Below are 11,977 nucleotides of genomic sequence, written 5' to 3'. Positions count from 1 at the left end.
TGACAGGAATTTCGTTTTACTCAAAGCTATGTCGATCCTTTTCATGAATATTTCATTGTTTTTTAAAAGGAAGATGATAGTGGTGGTAATACATTACTTTTTTTTTTTTTTTTTAAAGCATTCTCAAAAACTTTCTTTCCTTCCACCTCTCTGCAGTGGCCCACAGAAGTACTGCTTCATAAAAGATTAATAAGATCTGGAATAAATCAAGATTTTGATATATTCCTTAGATGTTAGCATGAAGAAATTTTGTTCCAGTTTGCAATCAGTGGAATCATAGGCTCATATGGGACCATGAAGGGTTCCTAAGTCCGCGTTCATTTTGCATTCTGAGCATACTGTTGAGTTTTCCAGGGAAGTTGGAGAGGAAATCTGTAATTGCTGTGTATAGTCAAAAAGCCAGAAGACTAGCTCGCTCAAGGGCCAGGAAGAAGGAATACCAAACATTTTCTGCTTAAATCAGATACTCATACCCAGCTGCAAAATAAATGTTGGAGTRTCATTGCCATTCAGAGAATTTTTAGTGACCTAGGCAAGAAGTACTTGGTGTCTTAGTCCTAAGTGAACTGTTTACCACATCATACAAACTTCTGTGGTGCCTAAAGCACACCTTGGTAACCTGGACAGCAATTGAGCACTCTGCAGAAGAACAAGAAAAGGAGCATTTGTTTCGCTGTGCTGTTGAATGCTTCTGTGAGCAAATAGAAGACATTTTGAGTGGTGAATTTCTTTGGCATTAGAAAAATCAAGAGCCTTTAACAGTGGCCCAGCACTAACCCTCAGGCAGAAGTTACCATTATAACTGCAATATAATCATATACTTAAGCTGTTTCCTCACTCAGCTTTCTGTTGAAAAACACATCAGAAATCCAATGCAAAGCTAAGCGTATTTCTTGTTTTTGACATGCTTTGAAATGTCTACAGTCACTTTTGTGTATTTGAGGTTAACCTCAACTATATTTTGCAATTAATGTTTGGGGGATTTAGCAGGAACCTGGGCTTGCTGAATGCATGGTGGTGCGTATGGTCTGTGTACACTGTCTATATACAAACCCTTCTGGCCCTGACAGACCCCTGTAAGAACTATTCTGGGTAACGAAGAGGCTGTCTGGTTCTGTTTCTTGCGTTTTCTTCAACACTTGTAATAAATGGAGAGGATCTCCTAAAATAGACCTTTTAAGTGAGAAGACAAAATGGAAGACACTCCACTGGCAGTATCAAAGGACCTCAGATTTAGTGTAGTTTTAAAAGGTCATCTATTGCATTGTGTTCATTTAACAGTGTTCTGTATTGACAGAAGCTGTAGTTAGCAGGAGTTACTGAGGTGGTATTTAAAAATCCTTCCTGGAATCCTTCAATGATTTCAATAATCCTGCAAGTCTTCTAGAAATCTTTCCATGTGGTAGATATTGAGCCCATTTGCCGGCTCACAGGACCTGTTCCTGGCACGCAGGCAACCTGAACTTTTAATATTTAGCTGCTACGGTCTGTATGGTGCAGCTAATCTTACAGAAGGTCAGAAATTAAATGCAGCTGTGATATCTTTACCACAGCATAGCGAGCTTTCTTCCCACTTCTTCAGGGATATGCAACTATAGCATAAGATTTAATCATGCCTATTAATGCTTAAGCAATTTCATATTCAAACGTAACTTTCTTGTGGCCTTCAAATCCAGATCCCAGAAGAAAAAATTACCTAGGTATTTTTTTAATATATGGAGCAACTGGAAAAAATAATAATCACAGAATCACAGAATGTTCAAGGTTGGAAGGGACCTCTAGAGATCATCTAGTCCAACCTTCCTGCTCAGACAGGGACACCTAGAGCACATGGCACAGGGTGGCGTCCAGGTGGGCTTTGAAGACCTCGAGAGAAGGAGATTCCACAACCTCCCTGGCAGCCTGTTCCAGTGCTCTGTCACCCTCACAGTAAAGAAATTTCTCTTCACGTGCAGATGGAAATTCCTGTCTTTCAACTTACACCCATTACCCCTTATCCTGTCACTGGCCACCACTGAGAAGAGCTTGGCCCCTTCCTCCCTACATTYTCCCTTCATGTACTTATACATGTTAATTAGATCCCCTCTCAGTCTTCTCCAAGCTAAACAGGCCCAACTCAYTCAGTCTCTCCTCATACRRGAGATGTTCCAKTCCCTTAATCATCTTTGTCCTTCTCCGCTGGACCCTCTCTAGGAGCTCCACATCTGCTTGTACTGGGGAGCCCAGAACTGCCCCCAGTATTCCAGGTGCCGCCTCAGCAGGGCTGAGGAGAGGGGCAGGATCACCTCCCTTGACCTGCTGGCAACACTCCTCCTCATGCAGGCCAGGATCCCATTGGCCTTCTTGGCCACGAGGGCACACTGCTGACTCATGGTTAACTTAGTGTCAACCCCGACGCTCAGGTCCCTCTCTGCCAAGCTGCTTTCCAGCAGGTTGACCCCTAATCTGTACTGATGCGTAGGGTTATTCATGTTAAGATAATTTTGAGTTGTTTGAATTACAAATTGTCACATTAATTACATTTAGCTGTTCAGATGCAATAAAATGAGTGTTAAGTCATGAGAGAAGAAACTACCACTTACCTTTTTGATCAGCTAAGCACACCTAGCTACGCAGACCTCATTTTGTACTTGGGTTTTCTTTCAAAGTGAATACAGTAGGAGAATCAAGACAGAGCAAGTAGATGCTCACAGTGCACGTCTATCCAACCTCATATCTCTCTGCCATCATGTTGTAAGCAGCCCAGCTTCTCCAGACACTCCTCGTGGGCATGGTCAYCAGTCTTGTTGACCAAGATGCTTCTTCAAACTATGTTCTATAGTTGTTTTGCTCTCCCATGCAGAYGCTTCACTGCAAAAGCATTCACGTAGACTCAGGAGCCTTCTAAACCAGTAGCTCAGCACAGCCCATTAACCACTTGTGTATTTGCTAAGAGTAGATGGAAAGTGAGCTAACACTTAGCCACTYTTTTTCCCTTTTCTGTTACCTCATAAAATAGCAATAAGCAACTCAAGGGCTAGTTTACAACACTTCTTCATTACCACAAAGTAGCTTGATTGATACCACTGCACATTGCAGCTTCTTCAGCACAAGACTTTGGAGAGTCAGGTTTGATGGTTCTTCCACATGCCCCCTGATTTCACTGCTACACCTGAGAAGCAGCTGACAGATCTAGAAGAATGCASTATCCAACTGTGGCCATAGTGCATTTATTTCAAGCACTTGTGCATGAAGTGATGCTTAAGTAGTGAAAGGAAAGTTAGGGTAATCAACTTCTGGGATTGTAAATAGGAGTTTAGGAGTCTTCCCAAACACATGAGGAGTGGCAGTAGGTGAACTTTTGAAAAACAATACTTTGGAAATGATATGTCGAAGTGTTTATAGCAGAGAGAAAAGATATTTGCATCTTAATTACRTGGGCTTTAACTAAATTATTTCGTATAAAAGGATGGAAAATAAGCATGTCAGCCACTCCTTTAATATAGTTTCACAGAAGATGTCTAATAATTTCCTTACATTCATTATTTTTTCAAACTGAGCTCAATATGTCTGAGCTTCACATCATGTAACTCAAGCGACACAGAAAAAGTATGCAAATTTAAGTGAAAATACTCTCTTTTAAAATCCCTTTATAAAAAACAGTGTACATAAATAGCAGACACTTTTTAAATCAGTAACTTCATTAGTTAATAGATAAGAATCCAAAACACAGMTGTTCACATCCACCCAAACAGATTAGACTGGACCATTTTATTTTCARTATTATAGAGCCAGTTCTGAAGAACACTATCTTCATAGAATTTAAATGGAAAAGCAGTACATTAAAAAGTGATATTTTTGATGTCCGGGTTGAGAAAACTGATACTGACAGTTACATATTAATGTGTCAATTATAAGTAAATAGACAGATTTAAAGTCCTACCCCACCAGCAATCTCATGCATCATTCTTTTTTTCAGAAAGGATATAAAAAATGCAAATGTCAGAGCTGTAATGTCAGAACTGTTCATAATGTCAAGTGATCTTGTTGCTTGCTCCTAATATATCCTATTCATCAAACCAGAAACTAGAATAATAATCACAGAGATAGAGGACATTTTATCTTGTGCAGATGGACATGGATTTGAAGTGCGTTTGGAAGAAAAACATTTTCATACTGAAATCTTAATAACTGTTGCCTTCATCCTGCACAATTTATGCACAAATTATTTTGTGTGAAGCTGGTGCTCCTGACAACAACTAGTATTATGGTGATGCCTGCAGGACACTGTCAGCCAAGGAGAACTTACTCTTATAAATTTTGTAATTCAGTAAAACCCTTGCAGACTTGAGAGGGAATTAGTGCCAACAGAACCAGAGAGCACTGAATTCCCTTTGCAGCCAGGGAATTCAGCTAGTAGAATTAATCTTGTTACTTATTTGGTAAGATTGAGTTGTTTTTAGCTTGGGTAAAATAGAGGCCTAAGATAAATGAGGCCTATGTGATCATGCAGCCCACGAATCCCTTGCCCTTGGTCCTAAGAGCCACCAAATTCAGAGGTGATTGCAACCCAATTTGGAAGAAGGTCTAAATTGTTAAAAGCTTTTGCTGAGGTACCTGAGCAGAACACAAAGACCTAAATTAGCATTCCCTGTGAGGGAAAGGCAGGAAGAATTCAGCTGTTAAACAGTCTGTTTGGCAGGGGCCAGCAATCCCATCAGCATGTACTAGTTGTGACACCTCATACCTTTGGTCCCTTGCAGCCAGGACAGAGAGCCCCATGAGAAGGGGAAGYGTTTCAAAAAGGAGGACACAGAAATCAAAGGACACAAATCTCTGAGAAACCAAACAACTTTCATACTGGTGCTTAACAGATTTTGGTTTTAGCTATTCTTTGAACTTCTAATAGTACTTTAAAAGATTGATGTAAAATTTTTCATTTCTACAAAGGATAATTTGAAAGAAGAGTAGCGGACACTTCTCCCAACAGGAAAACATCCCATTATTTTAATTTACAGATGTCAAGAGGAGTAAACAGCCTTTTAAAGAGGATACACGTCTCTGGAATATTAAGCTGATTGAGGTGTTTCCCAGTTAATCTAGTCCTATTCTGAGCATTGATTAAAGCGAATGTTAAGTTAATGCAAACAAGGCTTCATGCTTAATTGATCCAGATAGAAACTAATCCCATCTAGAAGTTTCTTACCACATCTTAAATAGTAGGTTAAAAACCTGCATGCAAAAGAAGAAATGCATAAATTCCGCGTCCTCTAGAAAAGTTGTATTTTGTGGTATTGCTGTTGTTCCTTCAATTACTCTAAGCAGTGTTCATGGAGAACAAGTAGGCTATCTGTACTGCCTCAAATAGTGTTTATGTTACAAGTGGGCAAAGGTTTGTGCCCTGTAGCTGCCGCAGGTCCGAATGAGGGAAAGAACAAAGAGAAGGAGAGGGAGATGTGCACTCCACAGTCAAAGTTCAGAGAGAGAGTTATTCCCAGAGCTGGGTGCCTGGAATGGTCCAGGCAGGCTTTGACAAGATGAAGCTCCCTGAATGTTTCATATGTTATCTTCCTTGCAAACAATGACACAGACGCCACATCCATCACTGAGGCCTTCAGATGCTGTGCCTCCTGCCGTTCTGTATGGCTTTGAGTACGTTGGAAAGGTCGAAACTTTTTGTAATCAATTCCATTAGATTCCTGTCTCTTTCCACGCCATTGATAAACTCCTCTAAAGTCAGTTCCCCTAGAAGGAAATCAAATAAGTTCTTAGAAAGCAATGGAGCYAGCAATCACCCCCAGCCCAACACAAAGCCATCTGTGCCCCAAGAAGAATACCTGTTCCTTACTTTTGCATTGACACACAAATGCAGGGAGAATATTTTCAAACATTTCCCCACTTTGTATCCAGTCTAAAAACTGTGACTCATTTTCTGTGTTCAAAGACACCAAGCACAGCTTTCATGGAAGTCAAAGACAGCAATGAGTGCTCAGCATCTATGGTGGTAGAAGTGTGTGAAAAACAGTTAACTGGAGTTAAGCCTATAGCTGGCAGTCCTGGCCTTAACAGAGATTAGAATGTGATTTACAGGAATTACCAGACATCCCCCCTGTATTGACTAGTAGGATTATTTAGAGCCATAGTAAGATGTAGTAAAAATCAGCTAAGTGGTTTGATTAGAGAAATTCTTCCTACCAACTGAAATGGAGATTTAGACCTTGTTTTGGTGGACCCACCTCCAAAGAGGGTATGGAAGTTTCAAAACAAGTATAAAAAATCTCTTTTTTGAGGAGCTGGGATATTCTTTAGTAATCTTTCTCTTTTCCTGCTCCTTCCTTCTGTTCTTCAGCAAAGGCCTAGGTCATTCCTAGGTATATTTCTGCTGGCAAGCCACATAGGAGTGTTCGTTAAAATTATTCCAGTGACAGTGTTTTTCTCTAAGAGGTTTAAAAAGAAGAGTTTGGTTCAGAGTTAGCTTTTTTGTCCCTCTAAGAACAGTTTAAAGTTTCTTATCAAAATCATTAAAATGAATGGTTTCTCAGTGAAATAAGAAATGAAAAGACGCYAGGCAAACAGCAAAACAGCTGAATGCCACAGGGCAAAGGCAAGCAGCAACCTAAATCACAGGCACTTCTGATGAATGCTTAAGCTAGGTGGCCTCTGGCTCTTTGGGCATTTCAGTACTCCCTGGAATTTTATTGTCCAAGTTTGGCATTCGGTTCGTTGCAGCTTTGGAAGTTTCCTCTGCTGTGGAGCAAGGAAATGATCAGTGTTTGAAACACGTGCAAACCACATCTGCAGCAAAGRCTGCTTCCTCTCCAGGGCTAGGAGTCCTCCCCTGCTTCACTAAGGGACAATGACTAGAGCGACTAGCATAGCTGGAGCTCCACGTGGGGAAATTTGCCCCTTGGAGGGCACTTTGAGTCAATCCTGCTGCCTTACAGTTTTGCAGTTTTTGAAAAAAGCAGCTACGTATGGAAGGCACTTTGAAATGGGAGTGTTATGAGGAGCACACTGAATAATTCATGTCCTGGCACCTTGTTGCTGAAATGAAAGGCACACAAACTATCTTTTCAAGCTCATGGTCCAGCTCAGATACAGCTATTACTTGCAACAAATATATAGGCAAAGCAGAGGCCAAAGTAGGAATAATCATAGAATTGGTTTTAGATTCTAGAATATAAATAGTTGTTTGGAGCCTGTCATTGCATTCACCCTCAAAATTCAGGGAATCCTCTACAGGCTAATCACATGCATCACAAGGTTGATGATTATATATTGCAAACATTTTTTTTTTTTTTTTAAGATGCAATGAATGAGACCACCAAAAAGGACATTAAAGCATCCTAAATCCCGGGCTGGGATTTTACCTTACTCTGCAACATTTTCTTAATATTCCTAATTTGTCATCACTTGCCATAGTTGATGTATAACATAATTGCAAGTAGGAGGAGGATCTTCATGATTGCAAATGGGAATTGAAGAGGTTCACATGTGACATGTTTTCCATTAGAGACAATTCCAAAGCAGTGAATTAAAGATCTGGATTCCAACTGCAAGTCCAGTTAGCTTAATTTATCTGCCATGACAAACAACAGCACCATGTTGTTAACAGCAYATGTTAGCAGTAAGACTTCAAGGGCCATCTGATGTGCTGTCCAATCTTTAGAAAGAGCATGTGCAGCCATGCATCTCCATTGGTTTTCTTATCCATTTTAGACACATAAAGCCCTCACGGATAGGCTAAAAAATAAATACCTTGGTGGCACCTTTGTTCCACTGTGCGGGCAGAGCATTTGCAGTTTGGATGTACAGTGCAAGAGCTCCATGTTTTAGCTGCTACTGCACTAATTCCCATGCCAGGTTAACAGTGCCAGATGGCTTATATTTCACTGAAAATCTAAAGTAATGCTGTTGGCATATGGGAAAGAACAGATTTGGGCCTTTGATTCACCTTAAGCACTTAGTTTTTCAATAGTGTATTCAACTTCGCTCCTGATTGCACAACTTCTTTTTGGGGAAGAAAACCCAGAAACTTCCAATATCCTCCAAAAATAATTCTTACCGTCATTGTTCACATCTATCTTCTGAAACACCATGTCTGTGAATTCTTCAGCAGACATGTCAGTGTGGCCATTAATAGCTTGGATAGCCTGAAAACAGAAATGCAGGAAGTTCTTTCAGACTTTTCTCCATCAAGCAGTGAAAACAAAACACTAGTAGCTGCTGTAATTGGGATGCAAACCTTTACTTCACCAAGCCTTCCAAAGTCACTAAATAAATAGCTATTTCAAGTAAATCTTCAGTAACGAGGTTCAAAATTTAATTAACATAACGCAGCCTGAAGATTAGAGTGCTAATTTACATATTTCTGAAGGTCTTCTGAARCCACATGGCACCTCTGGTCTGCAATACACTTTAGATTCCACAGCAGCATTTACATCTTGYCCTGGAGAGTTCTGCGCCTTTGGAGAGTGCCCCATAGTCTATGTGATTCAAATACAGCATTATTCCTTGCAGCTGAAGCAAGATGAGGAAGCCTAAGTCATTTTTCTACTAGAAGATGTTTAACTTAGTGATGACAAATAAAGTCAGACCGGCAGTTCTAGAAGTTGGAAGAATTTACTTATCCCCTCCATTTTTTTAAAGTCTCCTTTCTACCTTTTCTGTGGTAGACATCCACTATTTGGAGCAAGGGGGCAAATTCATATATTTGCAAAATTTTGTCCAGGTAACTGACAATGACATCTTTGCATTGTAGTGATCATTCTGGTTAATGAATTAGGAATCTGTGTAACCAACAGTCTGGATGCAGCAAACATTAAAACAGATTTATAAGTAGGTAATTACAGAGCTGTCCTCAGAATCAGTATCAGAGTTACTGACTAGGAAAATGCATGCAAATTACATACCTCTGCCTAGTACATGTCCATGCACAGATGCAGTATAATGTCCATGGTATAAATTTTGGTTTTCTACATATGATTTATGCTTAAATGAAATGTGGTATGTAGAATCATAGAATGAATAATAGAATGCCCAAGGTTGGAAGAGACCTCAGAGGTCATCGAGTCCAACCCCCCTGCTCACGCAGGGTCACCTAGGGCACAGGGCACAGGGCTGCATCCAAGCGGGTTTTAAAGATCTCCAAAGAAGGAGATTCCACAACCTCTCTGGGCAGCCTGTGCCAGGGCTCTGTCACCCTCACAGGGAAGAAATGCTTGTAAGATAAGTAAAACTTGCAAATTTATAAACTATACTTATTCTAATGTCTACATATATTGGTCACTTATCAGAATGCTCCTGATGTTATTTAGAACTAATTATATTTAAATATAGTGTATGATAAGCATATTTCTACTAGTGTGGAAATCTTGACCATCACTGGCTTTATCTTACTTAACAGAGATTTTTGAAAGGCAGCAAAAATTTTACATACACAGATGTACAATCTTTTGTGTTATTCAGTTGCATTTCAGATGCTTTGGGTATTCTATATGGCCAACCCCAATATAGCTTTCAGAAGAAAGCTGTAACTCTGTCACAGTTAATTTTGTTGTAGTGCTGAGAGTAAAGCACTGATTCCTGAAGTGTTTAATCACTGGCTAGTACAGCCTCTCCTTAAGTAATAAAACAAATTAACTAGGCAGTTAAAAGGCACTGACAGTGCATGGTTATGTGCCAAGAGTTTTCATGGCTGATAATGATCTGCTGATCATAGCAGTTTGCATAGCTGTAGGGATAAATGAAGACGKCAACAAGACTTCTTAACTTTAAATTTAAGATTTAAATTTAAATGGGCAGGTTTAGGTTAAGGCATGGGCAGTTTTTAAAACCAGTAAGTTAAAAAGAAAAGAGGTCTTTATATTAAAATGATTCTTTTGGGGTAAAAACAGTTGTCTCAGTGCCTTTGGCTGTAATATGGTGGAAAGTATCTACATTGGGCAGATTTCTAGTAAGTCTCAAATGAGGAGAAATCTAAGGCATGCCTCCTCTCCTCATGCCTTTAGAAAGCTGGTCTTTAGGAGGTGATACATCAGCCTTGTATGGCCCCATGGCTGACCTGGCTCCAGTTCCTTTCATTTGGGCAACAGCTCTTGAAAGTCTCCCACAGTGACTAGCCGGATACCAGCAGGAATGCACAATCCAGGAAAAGCACCTTCCTTGTTTACTATAACRTTGAATCCCTGTTTAGATTTTACGCTACCTGCAGCAAAACCTGTAACAAGTTCTGTACATTTAGGGAGCTGTATTAAAGTCATTCATATTTGCAAAGCACCCTGTATTACCTTTTCAATGAAATCAACTACTGAAGTGCAAAACATCATTTCCCTGGGGCAAGCTGAAAAATAGGGAAGTCATTTTGCAAGGAAGGATTATACTGCTTTACTTTTATGGGCTTGGAATAGACCAATTTTCTACAAAATTTTCTACAATATTTGTGTCAAAATGACRCTACATTATTTGATGATAAAATTACTTTCCTCTATTTAATTGCTGAAAACYTGATAATGAGATTTATAGTAAACAAATCCTATAGTCTTTCAATAATAATTAAAATATTATAATATATCATCAAAATAGTCCAAAATTCAATTTATTTATTTTTGTTCAAAAGCTCAGTTTGAGAAGCCACTTTTCCACAACACCTCTAGCACAAATACTTATGACCAGCTGTTTTATTCATTATTTTGCTTCAGTTCTCTCCTGCTTTATAGTATACTTTATCAAAATAATGCCTCTGCTCTTCCTACAGTTCTTCACTTTCAATAAAGCATTATACCTGTAGAACTATAGTTTAAGTAAAATACTGCTCAGATATGTTTACTTCAAYAAGCAAGAAAATAATGGCAAGAATGTCACTAGTGATAACAATTTTGGTTTTACAGCTGTGAAACATTTGGGCAAAGGCAGGCACTCCATTACAACAGATGACATACCACTGTGTCAAAGGCAATATGATGCATCACATTTATTTGCTACTGATCATAACTTGCTTACCGTGAATATGCTTAATAGTTCTTTTTTGTCAATGCATCCGTTTCCATCAGCATCATACAGCTTAAAGTACCATTTCAATTTTTGGTCAATTTTTCCTCGTATAACCAGATTTATTGCAGCTATGAACTCCAAGAAGTCTATAAATCCATCCTAAGAGACAGACAGAGAGAAAGAAACCGTTTAACAACATTGGCTTTCTTTTCATTCTGGCAATTTCTTAAAAACTTCAAATTCCCTGTAAAACAGGGATTTATAAAGTAACTTAATATAGAAATCTCCTGTGATGTTGAAAAAGGATGAGSTCAAATGAAAGCACTATAGAAACAGTCCTAGCACAGACAATTTTGTTCTCTCCCGAGAACTTGATGAGTGAATCTCTTCTGAGCAACTGATATTGACATAGTTCTGAGAAGAAAAACAAGTTTTGGTAGACTTACAAATGCAAAAGAGGGAATTCTAGGTTATTCTGGGTTTGGTAGCAATTAAATTTTTACAGAAGAGGTGCTTACATTCATATGGGTAGGTACTACTTAGAAATGAGAAAGTTTTTTTGCAGTGCAGTCGAGCTGCTCCAGGTGTTGCTCATCTGAGAGATCATGCAGCAAGTATTCTAAATGGTAACCAAGAACTTGGAAAGATCTACAGATATCGTGGTTTATATATATGAATGTCAGGTTTCTCTGACTGACACATTTAAGAAGAGATATAAAACCTCTAAATCATAAATCAGTCTCTAAATACTGAGGATTGGATGACATTCATAGAGACAGAGCATTTCAGATTGATTTAATCTCACATTTTCTTGCTTCTTTCCCTGAAGTATCAAATGAAAACCTGACAAGGATAAGACTTACTCATCCAGAGGTCTAAGCCAGTGTGACAATTCTTCTGTTTCTATAAAAAATGTGTTGAAGATGGAAGAAACAGTTGCTGAATTTGGACAGTACTTGCTCCAAATGTTTCTCATTCACATATAAAAAGAATTCACAGCTGGGAA

At 39.1% G+C, this 11,977-nt stretch overlaps 1 protein-coding gene across 2 annotated transcripts in view; it reads right to left on the bottom strand.

The window, feature by feature from the left end:
- Positions 1 to 3,960: 3,960 nt before the first annotated feature.
- GUCA1C (guanylate cyclase activator 1C) overlaps positions 3,961 to 11,977 on the bottom strand; it is a 40,596-nt gene continuing 32,579 nt past the window's right edge. For both annotated transcript variants that reach the window (XM_026041875.1, XM_026041883.1), the window contains 3 exons: positions 10,981 to 11,130; positions 8,045 to 8,132; positions 3,961 to 5,724 (listed from right to left, as the gene is read on the bottom strand). In XM_026041875.1, coding sequence (XP_025897660.1) covers positions 5,594 to 5,724; positions 8,045 to 8,132; positions 10,981 to 11,130 — 369 coding nt within the window. In that variant the 3' untranslated portion in view covers positions 3,961 to 5,593. The remainder of the gene's footprint in view (positions 5,725 to 8,044; positions 8,133 to 10,980; positions 11,131 to 11,977) is intronic.

Source organism: Nothoprocta perdicaria, unplaced genomic scaffold (genome assembly GCF_003342845.1).
Source record: "Nothoprocta perdicaria isolate Ctin4 unplaced genomic scaffold, notPer1 scaffold_102, whole genome shotgun sequence".
Lineage (NCBI taxonomy): Eukaryota > Metazoa > Chordata > Aves > Tinamiformes > Tinamidae > Nothoprocta > Nothoprocta perdicaria.
The sequence above is the reverse complement of the archived record's forward strand: the minus strand, read 5'-3'. Positions and strand labels throughout refer to the sequence as shown.